Consider the following 23,348-nt stretch of genomic DNA (forward strand, 5'->3'; position numbering starts at 1 on the left):
TGAAAATAAACCATTGGAGATCTGATGTTAAAACAACAGAATGCCAAAGAAAAGAGAAGATCCTGTAGGTAGACAGTGAGAAAAGCAGATTATTTACCAAGGAATGTTAATTAAGCAGAGAGCTGACTTCTCAACAGTAATGCCAGCAGTGAAATCCCTTCAAAAAGTGGACAGAAAATATCTGTCCGCTTGGAATTGTATATCCAACAAAACACTTTTGAAAATTGGGGCAAAATAATAAATCTTCAGACAAACAAAAACTAAAGGTGCTCACTATGCCAACAGACTCTGGATAAGTATAATAACACATTTCTAAATGATGTTCTTTAGTAAGAAAAACAATGATTTCAGAAGGAAGATTTGAGATGGAAGAAGGAATATTGAACAAAAACCCGCAAAGTTGTAGAGACTTTATAAGATATAGTGATATTTATATACACCCACTCACACATACACGATTCTGGTCAACAATAGCATATAATAATATAGTAATAAGACCCCACACATTCTGGTGTTCTAGAGGTGGGTAAAGATGTTGATTAACTTTAGACCTTAAGCTATATTTATATATTTACATTTCAAGTATTGTTTAGTAGCTACAAAAACAATAGACAAAAGAAATAAAAAATAAAAGAAAGTGTATGTAACTTTCAATTTAAAAAAGAAAAAATATTGTTTAATTCAAAGAAAACAATTTTTTTTAAATGGGACAAATAGCACAAAATAAGCTAGTTGAATAAATCTGACTAAAACAGTCATTCCAATTACGTATTATCATTTGTATACTAATCAAAATAAGATTGGTATAACTGTATTAATATTTTATATATAGAGAGAGTTAATAAAATTTTAAGGCAAAAAGCCTTGGCACCGATAGAAAGGTTTATTACTTACTAATGGAAGTATTAGTCACTAGCAAGAGATGAACCCAGGGAAGTAGGGCACCAGGACTTGGAGGCTGCTAGGTGAGTGCTTCTCAATCCTGAGCATGCACCAGAATCACCTGCAGAGTTTGTTTAATTACAGATTTCTGGGCAGATTTAGTAGATCTGGGCTGGGGTCTAGTAACTTGTATTTCCAAAGCATTCCTAGACAATGCTGATACTGCTGGCCCAGAGCTCATATTTGGAGTAGCAAGTACGCACATTTGGGGCAGTAAGAGAAAATGTTGGGTCAAGAATTATGGGAAATTTATTAGTAATTATATCATTCATTGTGATAGTGAACCAAAGAGGGAAGATGCTATGCTTCATTTTGAACATGAAAGGGTGTGATCTCCTGAAAGTCATACAGATGGAGATGTCTAAAAGCTATTTCCATATAGAAATATACAGCTTAAGTAAACAGGTCTGGGCTTCCAATAGCATAATAACAGTACCCAAAGCCAGGGAAATAGATAACTTACCCAGAAAGAGAGTGAAATGTAAGGATGTAAGAAAGTATAAGACAAATATCTAGGGAAAATCAGCACTTAAGAAGCAGACAGAGGAAGAAGAGGAGGCTGAGAATGCCAAAGAAAAAAATGAAAGTATAGTAAAAGACAAGGGAAAAGAGTTTGAAAAATGTAATAGACTTCCAATGCAAGATGGCAAAGCAAGCATTCATGTTTATCTCCTGTCCTTCTACACACTTCATTAAAGTTTGAGCAAAACTATAGTGTTACAAGCACACAAATATGAAAAATAAGAATGAGGTCAAGAGAAAATAATATATTTCCAAAAGATATAAAGTGTGTGGAATAATAGTGACTGATATATTTATCCATGGAATAAATTTTTACTGAGGTGCTGAGGAGGGGATGTAAAATTGAATATGACCAAAAAATGCCCCTTTTCAAGGCATTTGTAGTAAGAATATAACAGTTTTCTAATGTTATGTGTTGTAGACACTTTCATCTGTTTTCTTTTCATTGAAATAAGAATTTAAGAATTTTTAAGCTTCTAAGCTTCTAAAAATGCTCCTTCGATTTAACAATTTTAAAAGAATCTATTAAAATTTTTAAGATTTTAAGATTCTTAAAGTTTTTTTTTTATAATAGAAGGTGATTTTTGCTATGTACACACTTAGGTGAACAGTTTCAGAAAATGGAAAGAATATACTTTTTAATAGTTCAATTTCATGTCTTAGTTTGACATATGTAACTGACATGGTTCCAAGTAAGATGTCAGCATTCCATTTGATATACCACAAATTTACTTTATTTTATTACACAAAATTGACAGGCAAAGAGCAAATTTTTTCTTTGTGATATATTTTCATTTTATTTTCAGATTTAATATAGAAAACAAAATGATAAGCAAATAAATAGGGAAAGAAAAGGGATCCAAGATGGTTTAAATACATTAATATTTTCAAAGGAACTTTTACCGGTATCCAGGTTCCAATCCTGGAAAAATGTGAATTAATTGGCCTGATTTGATATCTTGCATGGTCAGCCATCAGTATCTTTGAAAGTTCTCAAATAAGTCTAATGTATAGCTAGAATTTAGAGCTACTGGTTTAGAAATAGGCTAGAAACAAGTCAACTGACCGTGTTTTCAAAACCACACATGCCAGGATCTCAACACAGAGTCGTGGAATTAGAATCTCTGAAGGTAATATTTGGAATAGTATCAGGTGGTTGTTGATGCATAGCTAGAGTCAAAACCCTTGTTAATAAGCTCAAATCCCTTAAAGAGCTAAAATTTTATAATGTTGACTGCTTAAGGTTCAATTATTTTACCTTTGAGATATATTTCTTGATTTTATAGATGCATTATTAGTTTGTTTACCTTTGAGATATATTATTTCAATATCTACCTTCTTCCCAATCTTATTTTTTAGTAGGTACACACAGACACACACACACAGATGTTTTTCCTCCTGTTTTATAGAATTATATGTCTTTTCAGGTTACCTCACATCTTTTTGGAAAGAGGTTGGATATAAACAGAGGGAAAATACTATGAATATTTCATGTCTATTTCTGGAATATGATTTCTGAACCTCAGTGCTAATGGCATTTAGGAACAGATAATTCTTTGTCGTGGGGGACTGTTGTATGCATTGTAGGATATTTGGCAGCATCCCTTGCCTCTCCCCACTAGATGCCAGTAGTGTGTTCCTAGTTGTAACAACCAAAAATATCTCAAAATATTACCAAGTGTCCTTGGAATGTAGGTGGAATAGGGGGAAGCAAAATCGCCCCAGTTTAAGAAGGACTAATTTAGAAGATTGAGTGCCAGTGTTTGGTTAGAAAAACAAAAAAAACCTGCAAATCACCAAATGCATACAGTTGTTGACATTATTAGTCTATATATTTTGTTTCTTAATATAATAGCGGTATCTCCTTTAAGGCCTATAAAACTTTTGTGTTATAGAACATGGAAAATTTTGCTTATGTGTTAAAACTCGCAAGACTGAAGAATATTACCAAACAATTCTGAAACAGTCATTCTGATTTTTGGGAAGTCATATAAACTACCCTATGCTGGGTGTACTTTGTAACTGTATTTTAAAACTGTGTCTTTGGAATATGTAAACCAAGTAAGAGTTTTCAAAATAATAATATTTTTCTAAATATTAGGTGGCAAGGATGATTTCAGGATTCCAAATCAGGAGAAGCAGAGATACACTGTTATCAATGATAGACCAAATGTAGCCTCTTGGTGGCACTGTTTGTTTTTACAAAAATGATACATTGGCCTCAGAAGATGCAGCACTTGATGCATTATGATTTTCAGAATATGTAGTTTAAGTTCAGTGAAATAAAGCATTTTCAAGAGGCTACAGTTTCCACTGAAAGATTGTTGTACTGTCACTAACAGGCTGTGATAGCTGTATCTCCACAATTTGTTGTAGGCCCAGTTGTCTCTAAAGTAAGGTTTGCAGGCTGGCAGCAGGGTGTAATTACCCAAACAAAAAGATACAGATACAGTATGTCATCCCTGCTAATGACCACAACATTTTCTTGCCCAGTAATCTGTAACAAAAAGCCACATAAATGATCAGGCTGCACTTAAGTGCAGCACTAGAGAAAACTTGGTGGCGCAAAATTATTCCAGACAATTGAGTGGAAATGACAGAGAATAATACAAAGTTATTTCTGCTAGGGAGATGTGTGTTTGGAATGTCACCAGTGGACAGTGCGTGGAGAAGGCTACACTTCCTTACAGGCACACTGCAATCTGTGTAAGTACGCTTACTTCCTTCAGGGCATTTCTAGATTCTGCAACTTGTTTAGGGCATTTGCAAATACACTTCTAAAGAAACATCTTTGGAGAATATTCTTTGCTTGAATTTTTATTTTGTCATGAGGGTGAAATATCACCAGTTATCATCTGCTATTTTGGCATTTTGCTTTCCCAAAAGGTATTATTCAAGCAGATTTTTTCCCCTGATTCTTTCATTTTTGTGTCTTTCTAATAGATTTGAAAGACAGTTTCCATATATTGCCTTAGTGCCACAAAACATACACATACTTGTACATGTGTAAAATTTCAGTTTTAATGATGTGCTGTCTTATAAAGAACAAACAGTTTTTTTCTCCCTCGTTTCCAATTTTAACCCTTATGTTTTGGTAGATAGGTTCTTAATTTCTATATATATAACTTTTATAATCACTTCCCAGTCTTTAAGGCAAATCTTGACTTTTAGTAGATGGTTTCCAAGCATATGTCGTGTGGTTGCATGATTCCAATGGTGCTGACCACGTTTTTAAATGTTTTACACTTTTAGTGTTGATGATGTGCATTTCAGCATTCACAAACTCTCCCCTTTTTTTTCTGGGAATAAAACCCTGCACAGAGAGAGCTGGTTAAACGTAGAATACTTTACTTGATCTTTAATAAAATATTTCCACAACTTTTTTGGCATAATAATCCTCAAATGCGCTTCAAACACTTTCTTTTTAACATACAGCATTGTTGCTACGGTAAGGAACTTGGGTTTTGTTGTTGCTATTAATTATTTTTCTTTAAGAGACAGGGTCTCACTGTGTCACCCGGGCTGAAGTACGGTGGTGCTAACGGCAGCCTCAAATTCCTGGCCTCAAGTGATCTTCTCACCATAGCCTCCCAAAGCACTGGGATTACAGACATGAACCACTGTGCCTGGCCTTGTTGTTGTTTAGTTCCAAGTTGCACTCCAGAAATAATTCAATTATGAGCTTTCCATGATTTAGAATAAAATTACTTCTTCCAAGGGATCTCTCTTTCTCCAGAAAATTCATGAGATGCAAATGAGACTAAAGTGCCAGTAGGAGTTTGGAATAACTGAACTAAGAGAAATTTTAGTTGCTGTTCGATTCAATACCTTAATTGATCATATGCTAAAACTAAGGTCTAGAGAAATCTTCAATGTAGCCAAATTATGTTAATTTCTAGTGATAATTAAATGTTTGCTTTGATTTCCATATGCATAGTATTACCACTGCTCATTCCGGATGACAGGAGAAGGCTGGCTTCTTTGTTGTGGAGAATATCAAGATGTCCTTATAATTGATGCCAAAACTTTGGCTGTTGTTCACAGTTTTAGATCATCTCAGTTTCCCGACTGGATCAACTGCATGTGCATTGTTCACTCCATGAGAATTCAAGGTAGTAGTTAGATATTATCTGACAGTAAAGAGATTGCGTATAAAAATATCTACTTTTGAATTATTTGTCGAATTATTGGGCAGGAATTCAGAAAGAATGCTTCTTTATGTTTACCTATTAATGAGGATATGTCTGTAATACATCTGATCAAGAAAAACTAAGAACACCCATGCCAGTGGTTCAAAACACTGGAAAGTCAGCAAAAGGTTAAGATGAGGGGGAAAGAGGTGAATCTGTGCTTTTATCACCAAGTTCTGCTTGTTACATTTTAAGAGTGACAAGCAGGTTTTGTTGTGGATTAGCAGGACTCCTGGAATTTTACCCTGCTGTATCTTCTAGATGTAGTATTGATAATTCAGTTTCTGTAATGAGTGACTGCAAAGGGAAGTGGAAGTTGGCTCCTCACTTACTTCTGAAACAGGAAGGTTCTTGTTACGATGATTTGCAATGTGATTCTGCTTCTAGTGGTGCTCTTCTTATACCTAGGAATCACTTTGAAATTTTAAAACAGATTTGGAGCACGATGTAAAATGTTTATTTTTTTCTAGTTAAAAAGTAACTCCAAAGCTGAAAATTTTCCATCTACACAGCCCTGCATAATTCTTAAATGACTATGAAATGGTTTTTACCTACCCAATTATATCCATGGTAAGCTTATATGTGACTTTTATTCTTTTCACAGAAGATTCTCTCTTGGTGGTATCAGTAGCTGGTGAGCTCAAAGTATGGGATCTTTCCTCATCTATCAACAGCATTCAGGTTGGCTTGGGAACCCTACTCTTTTTTCCCTACAATTTCAAGCATATTCATTGAAATGTATAAATTATAAGGCTATTACATGCTTATTGTCAAAAGTTCAAATAACATAGATGTGTATAAGTTCTACATCCGTATATTTCCCCCATCCATCTTCCCAGGGGTGAGCATTGGGTACAATTGGCTTGTATCCTTCCAACCTTTTCTCCATGTATATACAGATGTTTTCATTTACACACATATACACACACACACACACACACAGAAAGATTACATTTTTAATTTTTTAAAAATAGCAGAACATCTCTCTGTTCCTTACAGCAGAAATCCTCCTTTCTTCTAAGTATGTGTGAACAGTGGCAGGCAAATGACTCTAAAAAATTGAGAGGCGTGTCCCTGGGGAGTCCAGTATATTCACCTGTTCCCTGGCATCAGACTACAAGTTGAGATGATGGACGAAAGAACAGCCATACTATGTGTGCTGATGACAAAATTATTTAGGCTTCCCCAAGGAGCTCTGGGGTCTTTTTAGGAATTTATTGGTTGAGGAAGCCTGGGAATTGTGATGGTATGCTGAGCTCAAGAAATACACATCCAGCATTATCACAAACTTATGGAGAATGTAGTATTTTATGTGCTGTGTGTTGGCTATTCTTTCCTTTTTTAATTTTTATTTATTTATTTATTTTTTAGCAATCAAAATACTAGGCCAGGCACAGTGGCTCACACCTGTAATCCCAGCACTTTGGGAGGCCAAGGCAGGCGGATCACCAGAGGTCAGGAGGTCAAGACCAGCCTGTCCAACATGGTGAAACCTCGTATCTACTAAAAGTAAAAAAAAAAAAAAAAAATAGCTGGGAGTGGTGGCGTGCACCTGTAATCCTAGCTACTCAGGAGGCTGAGGAAGGAGAATCATTTGAACCCAGGAGGCGGGGATTGCAGTGAGCCGAGATCCTGCCACTGTGCACCATCCTTGGTGACAGAGCAAGACTCTGTTTCAAGGAAAAAATATAAAATAAAAGAAAATACTGTAGGTTTTTTTAGTCATCATTTTAGATTTTTTTGTTTGACCTTTCTGCCATATCTAACGGTCTCTAGCTTATTCTCATCTTGACATTCTTAGCATCCAGCCGTAGTTCCTCACAGAATGTTTGTTGAATGGTTGCATGTAATGAGCCCTTGAATCTAAGTGGATTTCCTGATCACAACTTTTTTTTTTTTCAAGAAATACATCCTATATTTCTTTAATTTTTTTTTTTAAGACTTTCAGAAGTACATACGCAGGTTTGTTATACAGGTAAATTAAGTGTTGTGGGGATTGGGTGTACAGATGATTTCATCACCCAGGTACAGAACTTCTATTGCAAAGTAACTTCTTAGTTCAAAACACTCAAAAGGAAACTCAAATACTTTTCATTTTATAATGTTGTGATCTACTTGAGATGCACAGGAAGTGGGTCCTCTCATGACTGTGTGTGAATTACCTGGAACTAGTACTAAAAGATTTTCTTTCCTTTTGAAGGAAAAGCGAGATGTCTATGAAAAAGAATCAAAGTTTCTTGAGTCCTTGAACTGCCAGACAATACGATTTTGCACATATACTGAGAGACTTCTATTGGTGGTGTTTTCTAAATGTTGGAAGGTATTATAAAATAACATAATAAATACCAGTGATGTACAAGTGACAAGGTGTAATTTTTTTTTGATTTGTACAAAAATTAGAATATGAATTTAAATATGATACAAATTCTTCTGTAATATTTACCAGAACATGGAATGATGTGCTCTTTATGACTGGACATAAAGTTTTTTTTTTTTTTTTGTTTTTTTTTTTTTTTTTTTTTTTTTTTGAGACAGAGTGTCACTCTGTTGCCACAGGCTGGAGGAGTGCGGTGGCACGACTCAGCTCACTGCAACCTCTGCCTCTGGGTTCCAAGCAATTCTACTGCCTCAGCCTCCTGAGTAGCTGGAATTACAAGCGCACGCCACTATACCCCGGCTAATTTTGTATTTTTAGGAGAGACTGGGTTTCACCATGTTGGTCAGGCTGGTCTCGAACTCCTGACCTCATGATCTGCCCACCTCGGCTTCCCAAAGTGCTGGGATTACAAGCGTGAGCCACCGCGTCCGGCCTGACATATAAGTTTTTAACTCTTTAATAAAATTAGGATATACTACTACATATTTAATATCATGCTATATGCAAGAGTTTTGTATCCCAAAATATTATATATGTAGTAGTATATCCTAATTTTATTAACAACAGACCATAATAACAATGAATATTTAGCTCTAAATTATTTTCAAAATTTGGTGTCTATACTTTAGAACTCAAATATACTTCTCACTTACATAGTTTGATTATATTTTAGATGTTTTACTTTTCTACTTTGTCACTGCATTTGTTTTAAGAGGGACAAGCATTATTTTCTTGTGAATATGTTCATTGACATTTCCAAGAAGAAAGAAAAGCTAAGTTGCCATCATTTCATAACATTTATTTTTCTTTAAAGTTTTGTATAACTGGCTCAGTTAAGAAAACTGTATGGTCTTACTTGTATGGTGATAATGTATCTTTGAACAAAGATTTAAAAGTATATGGTCTAACAAAATATTTATGTGATATACATTTTTTATGTGCATAATAAATTTTCAGATGTAAAACTTGGAGTGCTCATTATGGAAAGAATAAAATTACTTAGAAATTTTGGGATTTGGGGTTTCTATGTTTAGTGTACACACTCTGGAATGATATAACCAGATGAACTTTATCTACTGAAACCTACCCTAAGATAAATATAAGTCAATAAGTGATGGTAAAAATTCTTAATATATGAGTACAGTATGGTCTGTTATCAATGCTTACTATGTTGTTATATTATTACTATCATAATTTATATTCATCTTATTGGCAGACTAGATTTAAACCTTTGATAATGTGCATCAACTTCATATTTTAGGTTTATGATTATTGTGATTTTTCCCTTCTGCTGACTGAAGTTAGCAGAAACGGGCAGTTCTTTGCTGGTGGAGAAATGATTGCTGCCCACAGAATCCTCATCTGGACAGAAGATGGTCACAGTTACATCTATCAGCTGCTGAACAGGTGGGCTCAGATGGGAGCGGTATACAAAACATTCAGGTAGAAAATGAACTTTGGGAGGTTTATTATGGAAAAATCCCTGCATGCTGCCCATGATCAAAAACCAGAACAAAACAACTTTGGCACTAGAAGATTTACTCTGGGCTTGGTAGGCTTCAGCCTTTGTACAAAACAGCAGGGGATGGAGGAATGAGATTAACCATGTATAACTTGTACAGCTGGTGCTGGGTTTTCAAAAAGTCACTTGTAATTATTAACCCAACAATTTCTAAGTAGAGTTTAGAAACTTGAACGGTGCCATCCGGCTTTTGAAAGTGGGAGGGGGAAAAGAACGAATAAAGAACTTCAGAGTTCTAAACTTTGCTTTTATTTTTGCCATGCAGTGGGCTTTCAAAAAGCTTATACCCTGTTGATGGAAGAGTGCTTAAAGAGTCCATTTATCCTCATTTACTGTGCTCTACTTCTGTGCAGGAAAATAAGGTAATGCAAGAAAAGAGTGACTGCCTCAAAGCTGTTTCACTCAGTTTCTTGGATAAGTGTTGCTTTGTCTGTCAGAGTCAGGCTTGAAAAAATTGAATGGAAGCATCCCATCAAGTTGTTAATGAGAAAATCAAGTTTAATTGTCAATGGCTACCAAAGAGAAAACTTTGTCTTTAAAAATCTACTATGTTTAAGTCTGTGTTTTAAGTTTATAATGAAACAATACATATTTACTATAGGAAAATTATAAATGTTGAAAAGAAAGGAGAAATTAAAATTCCTAATTTCACCGCAGTAAATATTCACTGAGTTTTTTTTTTTTTTTTTTACTTTCTTGTATGTATTTGGATAAAATACTGAAATAGAATAGCTGCTTAAATTTTATTTTGATTGGGAAATTTTCAAATATTTGGAAAAGTTGCAAGAGTGTTCAGTAATTATTCATATACGCTTTACCTAGATTCACCAATTGCTAACATTTTGCTCTATTTACTTTCTTTCTCATTCTCTCTCTGTCTCTCTCTGCATTTGTGTGTGTGTGTGTATATACGTACAAGCACATACACACACACCACACATTTTTTTCACTGACCCTTGTGATAAATGGTGTGACAAAACATTGTTAAACATTTTTATGTATCTACTCCAATTTTTAAACTTTATGGAATGTTTTATATTCTGTTTCTTTACTTAATCATATATTGATATCATTTTCAGATGTATTTAGCTATTCTTACGAATAAATTTTCTTGTTAAAACAAATATAATTACGCTTTTGGCAGAAAGTTGATACTATAATTATGAGCTTATTACTTGACTGAATCATACCTTTGACACTCTAGGAAGCCTGAAAATTTAAGCAGTTATTTTATTTCAGTAGTGTTATCCAAAGTGTTTTTTTTTTTTTTTTCTAAGCCTTTGGACTTTGTCATCAGTTAATTATCCAAAAACATATTTCATGGAGAGTGGAAGAGTTTTGAATTATTGATGTGTCAACCAGGGAAGCATGCTACTGTTAACAGAATGATGGTTTACTTAATTAGGCAGCATAGCTGTTGGAAATCCTACAGTTCAGTAATTGTCCCTTTAACATATCTGTGAGGTTTTGTTGTGAAAACTTGATTAAGAAACTGTCAGCCAAAAATTAGAACCCCAAGTGCCACTGGGACACAAGCAAACTTTATAATTATGGCATGCATCAATGACTGTTTCTAAAATTACCTGTGGGCAGCAATAGGTTCCTGTTTTGCTGTTGATCACAAAAACAGTACTGTGGCTTCCTTAGAAAGGCATATTTAGTTATTTTTTTAAAGGATCTGCTCTTTTCCTCCTTAGCTTTGAAAGCGTTTTTACAAAGCACAGTTTGCCCTGAAAGCCAATGATCAGTTGTGCCCTTTAGGGGCTTCTTGTTCCTGAAAATTTCAATGTTATATATAACCATGAGGAAAGAGTACAACAATTAAAAAATAACTAATCTCATGGGAAGTTACCTTGCTTTGTTTCTCAAAATGTGAAGACATAAACTTATAGGTCTTTTACCAATAATTCTTGTTTAAACAATCATAGATGTTTCTGTATCTTAAAAGTGAGAAATGCCTAGAAGCCAGTGAAATGTGAATAGAATAATTGGAAACTGGAAAAAGTTGGTCTGCCTGTCCTTACTTGCCTTTTATCCAGGACATAAAGTCATACTTTCTTCCCCTTATTCAAACATCACCACTGTTCACTAAATATAAGAATCCTTAGTCTCTCTTGCAGTTACCAAGTAATGAAGGCATTGTGGTAGGATGAAGAGATGAATTTGATACATTCAGTGAGCTTAGAAAAGACTGCTCTGTAAGCAGGTAGTATTGTCCGGACTCATTTTTTGGAGTGATACCATCGAATTAAAACTCCAGGTTTGACAGTAACAGGTTCTCAGTATTACTGTTTGTAATGCCCATGTACATATCTGCTGATGGAGTTGCAGTGGTGAGAATGAGGATTCGTCTTTCCTTCCAATAGCTGCATGAGGATCTCCCTAGCTTCAAATCACAGCTGGTAATTGCTGAGGCCTGTGGTGCAGGGGTTCTGGCTGTTGAGATAAGGAACTGGGTTTCCCAGGGTCTCAGCCACAGAGTAAGGCTGCTGTACTGAGATGGGAATAGCTGAGATAGAAACAGCCTAAGGATTGCAAACAAAAACTGTGTGTGCAGGAACTAAGAGTAATGGTGATGATGATGATGATGATGATGATGATGGTGATAATGACGATGAAAACTTCATTTGAGTCCTTATTGTCAAACATACAAACAACCTGATTTATTTTAGTTGCCACCAAGATCCCATGTTGAAACTGATGGTCAGAGGGGTGAATTCCCAGGATTTGAACTCAAGTGGTTTAGCCCAAATCCAGTAATGGGTTTTGGAGTGAGTTTCTCAATTGTTCTGAGAAAAGAATAACCAGAATTGTCAAAATTAATTAAATAGGGACTAAATGTCAGGGACCATTCTGTGTACCTTATGTTTATCTACTCATTAATCCTTATACCAATCCCATATAGCAGGTGCTTTTATTAGTCTTATTTCACAGTTAGGGAAAATGAGACAGTGAGGTGTACTAAATTGCCTACAGTAACCGACTTGCTCTTTCAATGGAGCTAGGATGTGGTAAAGCCAGGATTTAAATCCAGGCAGTTAGCCCCAGGGATTTCAGGGAAGAAAGTATGACTTTATGTCCTGGATAAAAGGCAAGTAAGGACAGGCAGACCAACTTTTTCCAGTTTCCAATTATTCTATTCACATTTCACTGGCTTCTAGGCATTTCTCACTTTTAAGATACAGAAACATCTATGATTGTTTAAACAAGAATTATTGGTAAAAGACCTATAAGTTTATGTCTTCACATTTTGAGAAACAAAGCAAGGTAACTTCCCATGAGATTAGGCATAGCTAATGGCTATGTTTTATTACCTCCTGGATGATGGAGACTCTCATGATGAATACTGTGATGAAAAATCGGAATTCACATGGTAAGGGACTATGAAGAGGTTTTCAGGTGAAGAGCAGAACGAGAGGGAACTGTTTGGGAGGAGGAGGAGCGAGGGACCAAGGGGTGAGTGTGAGCAATTGAGAAGCGGCAATGTGGAAGGTGAAGGCAGAGGGCATGAGAGCAACAGCGAACTTCAACTGCAGGGGCAAAGCACCAGCTGGGAAGAGTTGTGCTGCCACCAACTTGAGTAACCCACCAGCCTCTTGGAGCTTCCTTTTCAAATCAGAATAACCAGGGAGTTGGAACAATCAGTTCTAAGTGCCTACAAGGGTGGGAGAGTTTGAATAGCCAATTTAACCAAATTTTATCAACACCATTTCAAATAGCTGTAAAAATCATGGCTGTAAGACACCAAAGTGCCCTCTAAGTCTTAAAAAAAATTATTTAGAAACTGACTTTATTGGAACCATTTTCTATGATGCTCTTATTTCTTGGGACTATAGGGAATTAGTTACACATCTTGGTTGGATGACCTTGGATTGGTTTCTTATTTTCTGTCATAGTTTCTCTATTTTCATATCAGGATAATAGCAATGTTTACTTAACTACATAGCTTTGTTGTGAAGATTAAATGTAGCAATATCTTGGCCCTTAATAATCACTAATGAATAGAATTTTTCACTAATGTGTCTAAATCCACACCTTAAAGCATGTATTTTCTGACTAGGAAGCATCACTTTCCTGGACTTCTTTAATTCTAGCACCAGCAATTGGCTTTCTTTTTAGGATGACTTTTACTTCTGCACCAAAGAGAGTTCAGGTTTTGTTTTTGTAATTGCTTGAATGATTTTAATCCTTTAATATCTATGTACCAACCTGCCCGAAGAACAGCTATACTGCCCTGAGAAAGACCAGGGATGCTCTAGATGCATTCACTAGTGAAGGCATAGCTTTAAGAGCACTGGTGCCCAATATTCATATTCTCCTTCAGCAAGATTATAAATTATGTATAATATGTATAATATACATAATTTATATAATGTATAACAGTGTATATGTATATACACACACATTATAAATTATGGAATCATTTTCCTTTGTGGCCACTTGAGAAATTGGAAATCAAGTATGTTAAATTTGAAAAACAGTCAACAAAAAGTGGAAAACATGTTAACAACACAAAATTACTGTACAAATATGAGTTGTTGCTGTTTTAACTGACAATTAGAACTATAAAGGAACTATGAAGAAATTAAGCCTTCTTAGTGAACATCTTTAGCATCAGGACATGGGTTGCTGAATCAGAATGACTGGACTCAAAGCCCATTGCTTCCTCTAATCGCCTTAGACAAATCAATCTCTTCACTTCACAGGAAAACCCAAGTTTTCTTGTTTGTAAAATGAAAACAATGATAGTATCAATTTTATAGGGTTATTGTGAGGATTTTTTAACTGAATATGTAGAAAACCCCTTGCAGTAATGTGTACACATAGCTATACACACACACACACACACACACACATACATAGTCAGTAAATGTTAGATACTTTTATTGACTTTCTGAAGTCTATGACTTTGCTTCTTGTTGTTTAAAGCCTCTTTAGTCCTAGATCACAGATTATTTCATTTAATTTACTTGAAAATTTTGAAACAGTGGGAAATAAATTGAAAATATTTACTTCAGTTATTAAGTCTTGTTTCTCCATTTAAAAACAGTGGCCATCTCTCTATAGTTAGAATATTTCCTACATAAAAGCCCACTTTTTGTTTCGGAACAGAGCCGTCCCTTTGTTATGGGCTACATGAATGAGAGGAAAGAGCCTTTTTACAAGGTACTTTTCTCTGGAGAAGTCTCAGGAAGAATTACTTTGTGGCACATCCCTGATGTTCCTGTATCCAAGTTTGATGGTTCTCCTAGAGGTAAGTCAGTTTCCATTTCTAGTCACATGTCTTCTGAGAACAAATTTTTAATTAACTCATCGTTCTTCTAAGTTGAGCAACATGGGACCACAAACAAGAAAAATTTATTGTGTACTATTATGTATTAAATGACAACATAAAGGCAGGTATAAACACAAAGCTTAGGGCGGGTATGGTGGCTCATACCTGTAATCCTAGCACTTTGGGAAGCTGAGGTGGGTGAATTGACTGAGCGAAGGAGTTCAAGACCAGCCTGGGCAACACAGTGAAACCCCATCTCTACTAAAATACAAAAAATTAGCCAGGCGTGGCGGTGTGCACTTGTAATCTGAGCTACTCAGGAGGTTGAGGCAGGTGAATTGCTTTAACCCAGGAGGCAGGGGTTGTAGTGAGCCGAGATCATGCCACTACACTCTAGCCTGGGTGACACAGTGAGACTCGGTCTCAAAAAAAAAAAAAAAAAAAATTAAAATTAAACACACACACACACACGCACAAACCTTATGGATCTTATATACTAATATAACCAATATAATTCATGTTAACATCGATTGAACTTAACAAGAGATGAATGCTGGCAATATGAATCTGGGATAGGCTGTAACACTGTATTCATATTTTTGAAGGGAGGGCGCCTTGATATTTTCCATGTCTATGATGCATTGATAAACCAAATTTTCTTTTTATCTCTGTTTTCTTTTAGAGATACCAGTAACTACCACCTGGACTCTTCAAGATAATTTTGATAAGCATGATACTGTGTCACAAAGTATTATTGACTATTTTTCTGGGCTTAAAGATGGGGCAGGAACTGCTGTAGTCACTTCATCAGAGTATATTCCAAGTCTTGATAAACTAATATGTGGCTGTGAAGATGGGACAATTATCATTACCCAGGCTTTGAATGCTGCCAAAGCAAGACTTCTAGAAGGTGGTTCTTTAGTAAAAGGTCATTGAATTTTATTTGACCCTACTTATTTGATTTATCTAAAACTGCAATTTCAACAAACTGCACTAAAGAAGATTTAGGGGCCTAAAGAATTAGCTGGCATTTGCTGCTAAATATGTACATATTTTAATGTTGAAGTAAAACATACATATAGGGTTTTTTATTTTTTTTTGTAAATTCCCCGTAATCCCAGCACTTTGGGGGGCTGAGGCGGGTGGATCACGAGGTCAGAAGATTGAGACCATCCTGGCTAACATGGTGAAACCCCGTCTCTACTAAAAATACAAAAAAAAAAAAAATAGCTGGGCATGGTGGCGGGCACCTGTAGTCCCAGCTACTCGGGAGGCTGAGGCAGGGGAATGGCGTGAACCCAGGAGGTGGAGCTTGCAGTGAGCTGAGAGCCGGCCACTGCACTCCAGCCTGGGCAATAGGGCAAGACTCCACTCCATTAAAAAAAAAAAAAAAAACTCAGGCAGAAGGTTATACAATACGAAATGAGTTTTTCTCCTTACTTGATCTTCCAGTTCCTTTCTCCAAAGGCAACTGCTAATAACGGTTGATACTCTTCTTGAAATTTTCTACGTGTATACACGCACATATCAGCATAACAATATTCAGTCTTTTAATTATATTGCACAAATAAAAGTGTATTCTACACGCTTTACTAGAATGTCCTTAAACAAATCTAAATAAAATATTTTGGAGTTCATACTTTACGAGCTGACTTTAAATAATTAGTAATAATCAAACTTTAATTGCCTATTGGTGTGTAGGTTTTCTAGTTTTTAGCTACTATGGACAATGCAGAATTGATTATCATTGTACATACATATGAGTATATCTGTATATTAATTCCTAAGAGTAGAATTACCAGATCAACATTGGTTTGCATTTTTAATTTTGAAAATATATGTAAAATATTCTGTAAAGAACTTTGATCAATATGCATGCATTTTCACTAATAGCCTATAAAATGCCTTTTTGCCCCAAACTTTATCTACCAACTTTGTGTTCTATTAAACTTTTAATCTTTGCTAATCAGGAGAAAATAGTATCTTCCTGTTTTAATCTGTATTTCTTTGTGAATGAAATATACCTGTGTTCTTATACATCTTTCTGCATTTGTGCATTACAACAACAAATGCCTATTAAATTGTCTTGTGTAAGGGAAGGAAACATAGGAGGTGACTGAGATTTAGGATGTGTAGAAAAAAACTGTATACTATTTTATTATTATTATATGAATCGTATTAGAGCATAAGGTCCTTAAGGGTAAGGACTAAATCTCAATTTAAAAAAACTTCTTATATTGCCTACTATTGTTCTCAGCTTACTTTGGCCACTTACTAAATGCTACTGACTTGTGCTTCAGTGATTGACTGAAGTGGAGGAGTAAATGGCAATGAACCAAACAGAGGTAATGTACTGGTATACAGCTACATGGCTGCTGTTAAAAGTTAGTGAAAAAGCGAAGACCTAGCAGTTTTTATCCAGGCTGATTTATCCTAATATCCAGAAAGCGAGAAAAAGTCACATTTAACTTGTAGCAGCTCAATGAACATTCATTCTGGTTTTTCAGGAGATACAAAGTAAGGATATGCCTGATGGAATAGAAGTTTCTGAAGTATAATAATAATTCTTTGAGGTTTATTTTTAGTGTGAATAAAGAGAGTTTGTGGTTTATGGTTCTTTCCAATTTGGGGGAGTTTAGCTAGTGATGAAGGAAGAAGCAGTGTGGCTGGTGGGAAGAGTAACCCCCAGCACAGTAGTGTGTCAGTAGTCCTGTGCTCTCATACAGCTGTGATTTGAAATGCCCATATGCCTACCGAGTGCCAAGCAGAGTGCTACAAAATTATAGACATTATCTTATTTATTCCACACAACAGTCTTGTCTGAAGTAAGGACTATTATTATCCTAAATTTTCAGATGTAACATCTGTGGTTAAGAGGGAAAAGGCAACTAGCTAGGGTGACATATCTAGTAGGTGATAGACCCAGGGAAAAAAAGACAGATTCATTTAACAGCAATGCTGTACTCTTAAACATTTTACTTTGCTTTTTCACACTTGGATGCAAGTCACTTAACCTCTCTGAGCCTCAGATGCGTTATCTGTAAAGCCAAGAGGTAGAATTAGGTAATCTCTAACATCTTTCAAAGCAAAAAAATTTCCTGAAACTTTTCTTTTCTTGTATACTAGACTTAGTCATTCTAATTTAAAGAATTATGGGCTACGGCCTGTAATCCCAGCACTTTGGAAGGCTGAGGCGAGTTGATCCCTTGAGGCCAGGAGTTTGAGATCAGTTTGAGCATCATGGTGACACCCTGTCCCTGCAAAAAATACAAAAATTACCTGGGCATGGTAGTGCTCACCTGTGGTCCCAGCTATAGGGAGGCTGAGGTGGAAGGATCACCCGAGCCCAGGGAGTTTGAGGAATAGAAGTTTTGTCTTATGGTGCCATGATTGCACCACTACACTCCAGCCTGGTCAACAGCGAGACCCTGTCTCTAAAAAAGAAGAAAAAGGAAAAAAGAATGAAAATAAATAATATTCGGAACTTATTTTTGTGGAGGCAAATGTATGAAGTGTTCACTCTTTTAGAACAGTGTTTACTATTCCATGACACTGGAATTGGTAATTTACTAATGTCCTTAAGAATTAATAGACTTTTTTTCTTTCTTTCTTTCTTTTTTTTTGACAGTCTTGCTCTGTTTCCCAGGCTGGAGTACAATGGCATGATCTCAGCTCACTGCAACCTCCACCTTCCAGGTTCAAGTGATTCTCCTGCCTCAGACTCACGAGTAGCTGGGTCTGTAGGTGCGAGCCACTATATCCAGCTAATTTTTGTATTTTTAGTAGAGATGGGGTTTCACGATGTTTACCAGGCTGGTCTTGAACCCCTGACCTCAAGCGATCTGCCCATCTCAGCCTCCCAAAGTGCTGATATTATAGGCATGAGCCACCATGCCTGGCCTAGAATTAATAGACTTTGAACAACTAACTGTAGTGCTTCATCAAAAGCGTACTCTGGCTTCTGGTGAGGCACTTGCTTTTCAAGATGATCTAAGGGTGTTCACTAGTTTTCTTAGCCAAGTGCATGCTTTAATTATGTGTAATTTCCTTATGTTAAAATTTTATAAAAGAGAATCTTGGGACGATTTTCTGAACAAAAATAACATCTGTATTATTTGGTGTTTCATTGTTTTTCAGATTCTCTGTCTCATAAAGTTCTTAAAGGCCACCACCAAAGTGTCACTTCATTACTTTACCCACATGGTCTCTCTTCAAAATTAGACCAAAGTTGGATGTTGTCTGGGGACCTAGATTCATGCGTCATCTTGTGGGATATCTTTACTGAAGAAATTTTGCATAAATTCTTTTTGGAAGCTGGTGCAGTAACAAGTCTTTTGATGTCACCAGAGAAGTTTAAAGTAAGACAAAGAGTAAAATATAACACCTAAATTTGAAAATTATATAACATTATAGAATACTTAATAAGACAAGTAAAAATGACCCATATTTCCAAAGGAAAGAAAATAAGAGTTCTATGTACTTATAATACAACTGGATGATTTATATATATTTATTTCTAATCTTTCTATATGAATTATAGTATTATTGTAACTTACATTATACAGATAATTTGGCTGTAAAGCAAAGATTTAGTCAATGCTTAGCTTTACAACAGCCACTTAATTCTTTCTCTTCAAGTACTTACATCTATTTTTTTTCCTGTAGTTCTGTGTCTTCATCTTTAATGGAATTATCTTTTAAAAATAAAAGTAGATACTCAAGGCAAAAACAAGCCAAACAATATAGGAATCTATAAATTAGAAATTAACTTTTGCCTTCAATAACTTCCATTTTGTGGTGAGCCGAAATCATGCCAGTGCATTCCAGCCTGGGCAACAAAGCAAGACCTTGTCAAGAATTTCTTTTTATAATAATATTGATAAATAGTTACATTTGTCGTGTGTGTGTGTGTGTGTGTGTGTGTGTGACAGCATCTCACTTTGTCACCCAAGCTGGAGTACAGTGGCGTGATCATGGCTTACTGCAGCCTCAACCTCCTGGGCTCCAGGGATCCTCCTGCCTCAGCCTCCCAAGTAGGTGAGACTACAGGCATGAAGTCCAGCTACTGTTTTTTATTTTTGTTTTTGTAGAGACAGGATCTTGCTTTGTTGCTCAGGCTGGTCTCCAACTCCTGGATGCAAGGAATCTTCCCACCTCTGCCTCCCAAAGTGCTGGCATTACAGGTGTCAGCTATTGCGTGCAGCACATTTTCTTCTTAAATGGGTTTTTATTTGCTTATTCATTTATTTAACAGAGAATGAGCTTTAATAAGTTTGTGAGCATCTACCTTGTCAGGGGCAAAATGAAATCGCTTTAGGTAGAATTTTCTTATGAAATGTCAACTTAAATTCAGCTTTTATAAAGTTGACTTTAAAAAAAACATGAACAAACAACTTTTGCGTTTCCTCTGTCGTAAAAGGACATGGTAACACAGGTAAAATGATTTTTTAAGTCAGTTAATTGGCTTATAAACATTGTTTCTCGATAGTCTATTCCTAACCATAAGATTTGTGTTCACATGGTCTGTGTGTGTATGTATGTAAGTTTCCTGGAGCACGTTGGACTGCCTGCTCTAGAAGCTGTGGGATGGGCAGGTTTTCCAGCAGATAGAATGGTTAGGGAAAAATGACATGTGATTCATTCGGCAAGTCTAGGCTCCAGATCTATCACACCTGCCATTTTGTGATTTTTTTTTCCTTACGATTTCTGGAGTCCACTTAATAAAGAATTAGGAAAGAAAACATGTACCCCAGTATTCCCCTCATACCCGCCTCCAGAGAGGTTAATGATGAGTAATGGGTGTCTCAAAGTCTCCAAACTTATGCTTTAAACAAAACAGCCAAAATTCTGGCTTGATCCTGAGAATCCACCTTGGATAGTAATTGTCCTAACCTGTTCAAGGTAACCACATGCTGACTTTTAAAAAAGTATCTTAAGGATTATTGTCCTGGGAGGCTATTTTTGGTTCTTATGTCTTTGAGGATATACATTCAGTTCGAGCTATCTAATGCTTACTTCTTTTAGATTGTGTCTACACTGAGTTTCCTGTTTGGATTAGAATCTGTATAGTTCTGGGAACAGCACCAAATCACATTTTGAGGCTTTAAGTGGAAAATATCAGCTCATGATACCCTTGGGCCTAAGCTTGTGTCTACAAATAGCTTCTTTTTGTGGCAACAAATTAGTTCTGGGGTTTATTTTATTCTGCATTATTTCCGATGTCTGCCTCACTGCCTGAATTTGCTGAGTGATGGTCAAGTCCTTCATTTATCTCATAAGTACATCTGTCCTGGATTCATCTTGTGACCTTCCTGAGAAGTTGTTGAGCTTAGACTCTACTCAGTGTTTAAAGCTCCCCTGTAGAGGGTTACATGGAAAGGTGCTGTAGAAAGCAGAAATGTTCTTTTTGTAAATGGGGCTTTAACAAAACTCTTTTATGTTACTGGGAGAAAAAAATCTGACTTACTCATAAAGAAAGCATTTGACTGTTTACTTACATAAGCATGTTGTTTTTTCACAGCTAAGGGGTGAGCAGATAATTTGCTGTGTGTGCAGTGACCATTCCGTGGCTCTCCTTCACCTTGAGGGAAAGAGTTGCCTCCTGCATGCCCGGAAGCACTTTTTTCCTGTGAGGATGATAAAATGGCACCCGGTTGAGAATTTTTTAATTGTTGGATGTGCAGATGACTCAGTCTATATTTGGGAAATTGAAACAGGTAAATTGAAATTTTACCCCTTTCATTCTTTATATATTTATGATGTACAAGCATTTGACCAGATGGAAAATTTCAGAGAAGACGCGGTGATGACCTCACTTGCTTTAACCTTTGTTTGGGTTGCATTTAATGGCTTCAGTTAAAGGCATGTGTGCAAAATAAAACACAGCGGCCTAAGTCAGATCCTGACAAACTGATGATTAGCTGACAGGGCAGTGCACAGGAATGAGCCGGATATTTCTGGAAGCTATAAATAAAAACATAAGTTATCTACTTTAATTATTAACAAGAGAGAAATTTAGTGTCCTACTGGTCTCAAATTATCATTAAATTCTGCTTTCTTCAGCATGCTCACCATCTCAGCAACATTTTGAGCTAATTGATGATCAGTAATAATGGAATATAATTAATTATAAAACTCCAAAAAGTTGAGTCAGGAAAACTGAAAACTGAGGGCTCAATTGAACTTTTGATATCATATCATAGAGAATGTAGAGTTTGAACTTTAAAATTGAAAAAAAAAAGCTACTACATAACTGAAGATTGAGAGTAATACATTCCAGAAAATGCTGGAATATATCAAATAAGGTGAGGTAATTAATGAACGTGAGTCAGGGGAGTTCGTTTGAGAGTACATTTCACTGAATCTATAGCATGATTTTTATTGATTAATCAGTGGTGGTTTTATGTTGGGTGTTATTAACAGACTGGGATAGTTTATAATATTATAGTTTAGAGCCATACTTCACCAAAATAATTGCTATTTTCTTTGCATTTGACTGTTGTGTGTAAGTGATGATAACTAATGTACTAGTGTTTAGCGGGTGCAACCTAATACTGCCTTACATTTGTAAATTGTTTTATAGCTTTGATGGGCTTTCCTGCTCATTTTCCCCTTAGAGTCTCTCAACTTCTGAGGTAGGCTGGAGAAGTATTATTCACTATTTTATTGATGAGGAATTTGCAGATGTGATACATAAATGTACAAGACTGTACAACTAATAAGTGGTGAACCAGTTTGAGGATCTTGCTTGTTCTTTGCATGATATACACAAAATTAGGAGAGTTTTGGAATTCTTGATTTGAGCAATACAGTTAAGTATAATAGATAAAATAGGCCCTAAAGCCTGGGCTTGCCTCCAGAGCCTGTTAATAGGACCTCGGATCATATTACATTGCTTCTTTGCTGGTCAATCTCCTCATCTGTGAAATGGGATAATACTGCCTTCCTGTCAGGATTAAATGAGCTAATACCTACAATGCTTGTAAACAGTACCTGCAGGTGGTTAGCCCTTAGTAATGGTTGACTATTGTTATTATCAACAAATGCAGCGAAGTCTTGACTTGTGCTTGTAAAATAAATCCTGTTAATCACATATCCTTATTAATGTGCCCAATTGCATTTTCAATTGTGAACACTTGGTAGCTAAACTTTTTTTCATGGGTGATAGAATCCAGCAAGAATAAATAAATATCTGGGCACTCCCGAGTGTTCATGGTCCCCTTTTCCCATCGGGACACCCTCAGGCTATGTAACTTTGTTTATGTGTTTTTTGGCAGAGTGGGAAGTAAAGCAAAGCCAAACTGTTAGTACTTCTTGAGATTATATTTCTTCCCATTCTGTATTTTAATTTTGTTATTTCTCTTATGTACTCCCTCAAATATATAACCAAATTTTGAAGAACGTTTGAAAACAGATATAAAGAAAACAAATAATCCTATCCTACTAATTAATAAGTGCTATTAATATTTTGATCTACTTTCTGTCAGACATTTTCTATGTCAATAAATAGATATTTACTGT

At 35.8% G+C, this 23,348-nt stretch overlaps 1 protein-coding gene across 1 annotated transcript in view; it reads left to right on the forward strand.

Moving 5' to 3' along the window:
• LOC108542602 (WD repeat-containing protein 72) overlaps positions 1–23,348 on the forward strand; it is a gene marked incomplete at its 3' end in the record, with an annotated part of 90,430 nt that overhangs the window by 40,619 nt on the left and 26,463 nt on the right. Inside the window, exons 6-15 of the mRNA XM_017892681.1 lie at positions 4,092–4,170; positions 5,402–5,576; positions 6,259–6,335; positions 7,855–7,974; positions 9,293–9,438; positions 9,819–9,915; positions 14,666–14,807; positions 15,511–15,738; positions 18,966–19,186; positions 21,349–21,544. Coding sequence (XP_017748170.1) covers positions 4,092–4,170; positions 5,402–5,576; positions 6,259–6,335; positions 7,855–7,974; positions 9,293–9,438; positions 9,819–9,915; positions 14,666–14,807; positions 15,511–15,738; positions 18,966–19,186; positions 21,349–21,544 — 1,481 coding nt within the window. The remainder of the gene's footprint in view (positions 1–4,091; positions 4,171–5,401; positions 5,577–6,258; positions 6,336–7,854; positions 7,975–9,292; positions 9,439–9,818; positions 9,916–14,665; positions 14,808–15,510; positions 15,739–18,965; positions 19,187–21,348; positions 21,545–23,348) is intronic.

Source organism: Rhinopithecus bieti, unplaced genomic scaffold (assembly GCF_001698545.2).
Source record: "Rhinopithecus bieti isolate Rb0 unplaced genomic scaffold, ASM169854v2 scaffold_23234, whole genome shotgun sequence".
In the NCBI taxonomy this organism is placed as follows: Eukaryota; Metazoa; Chordata; class Mammalia; order Primates; family Cercopithecidae; genus Rhinopithecus; species Rhinopithecus bieti.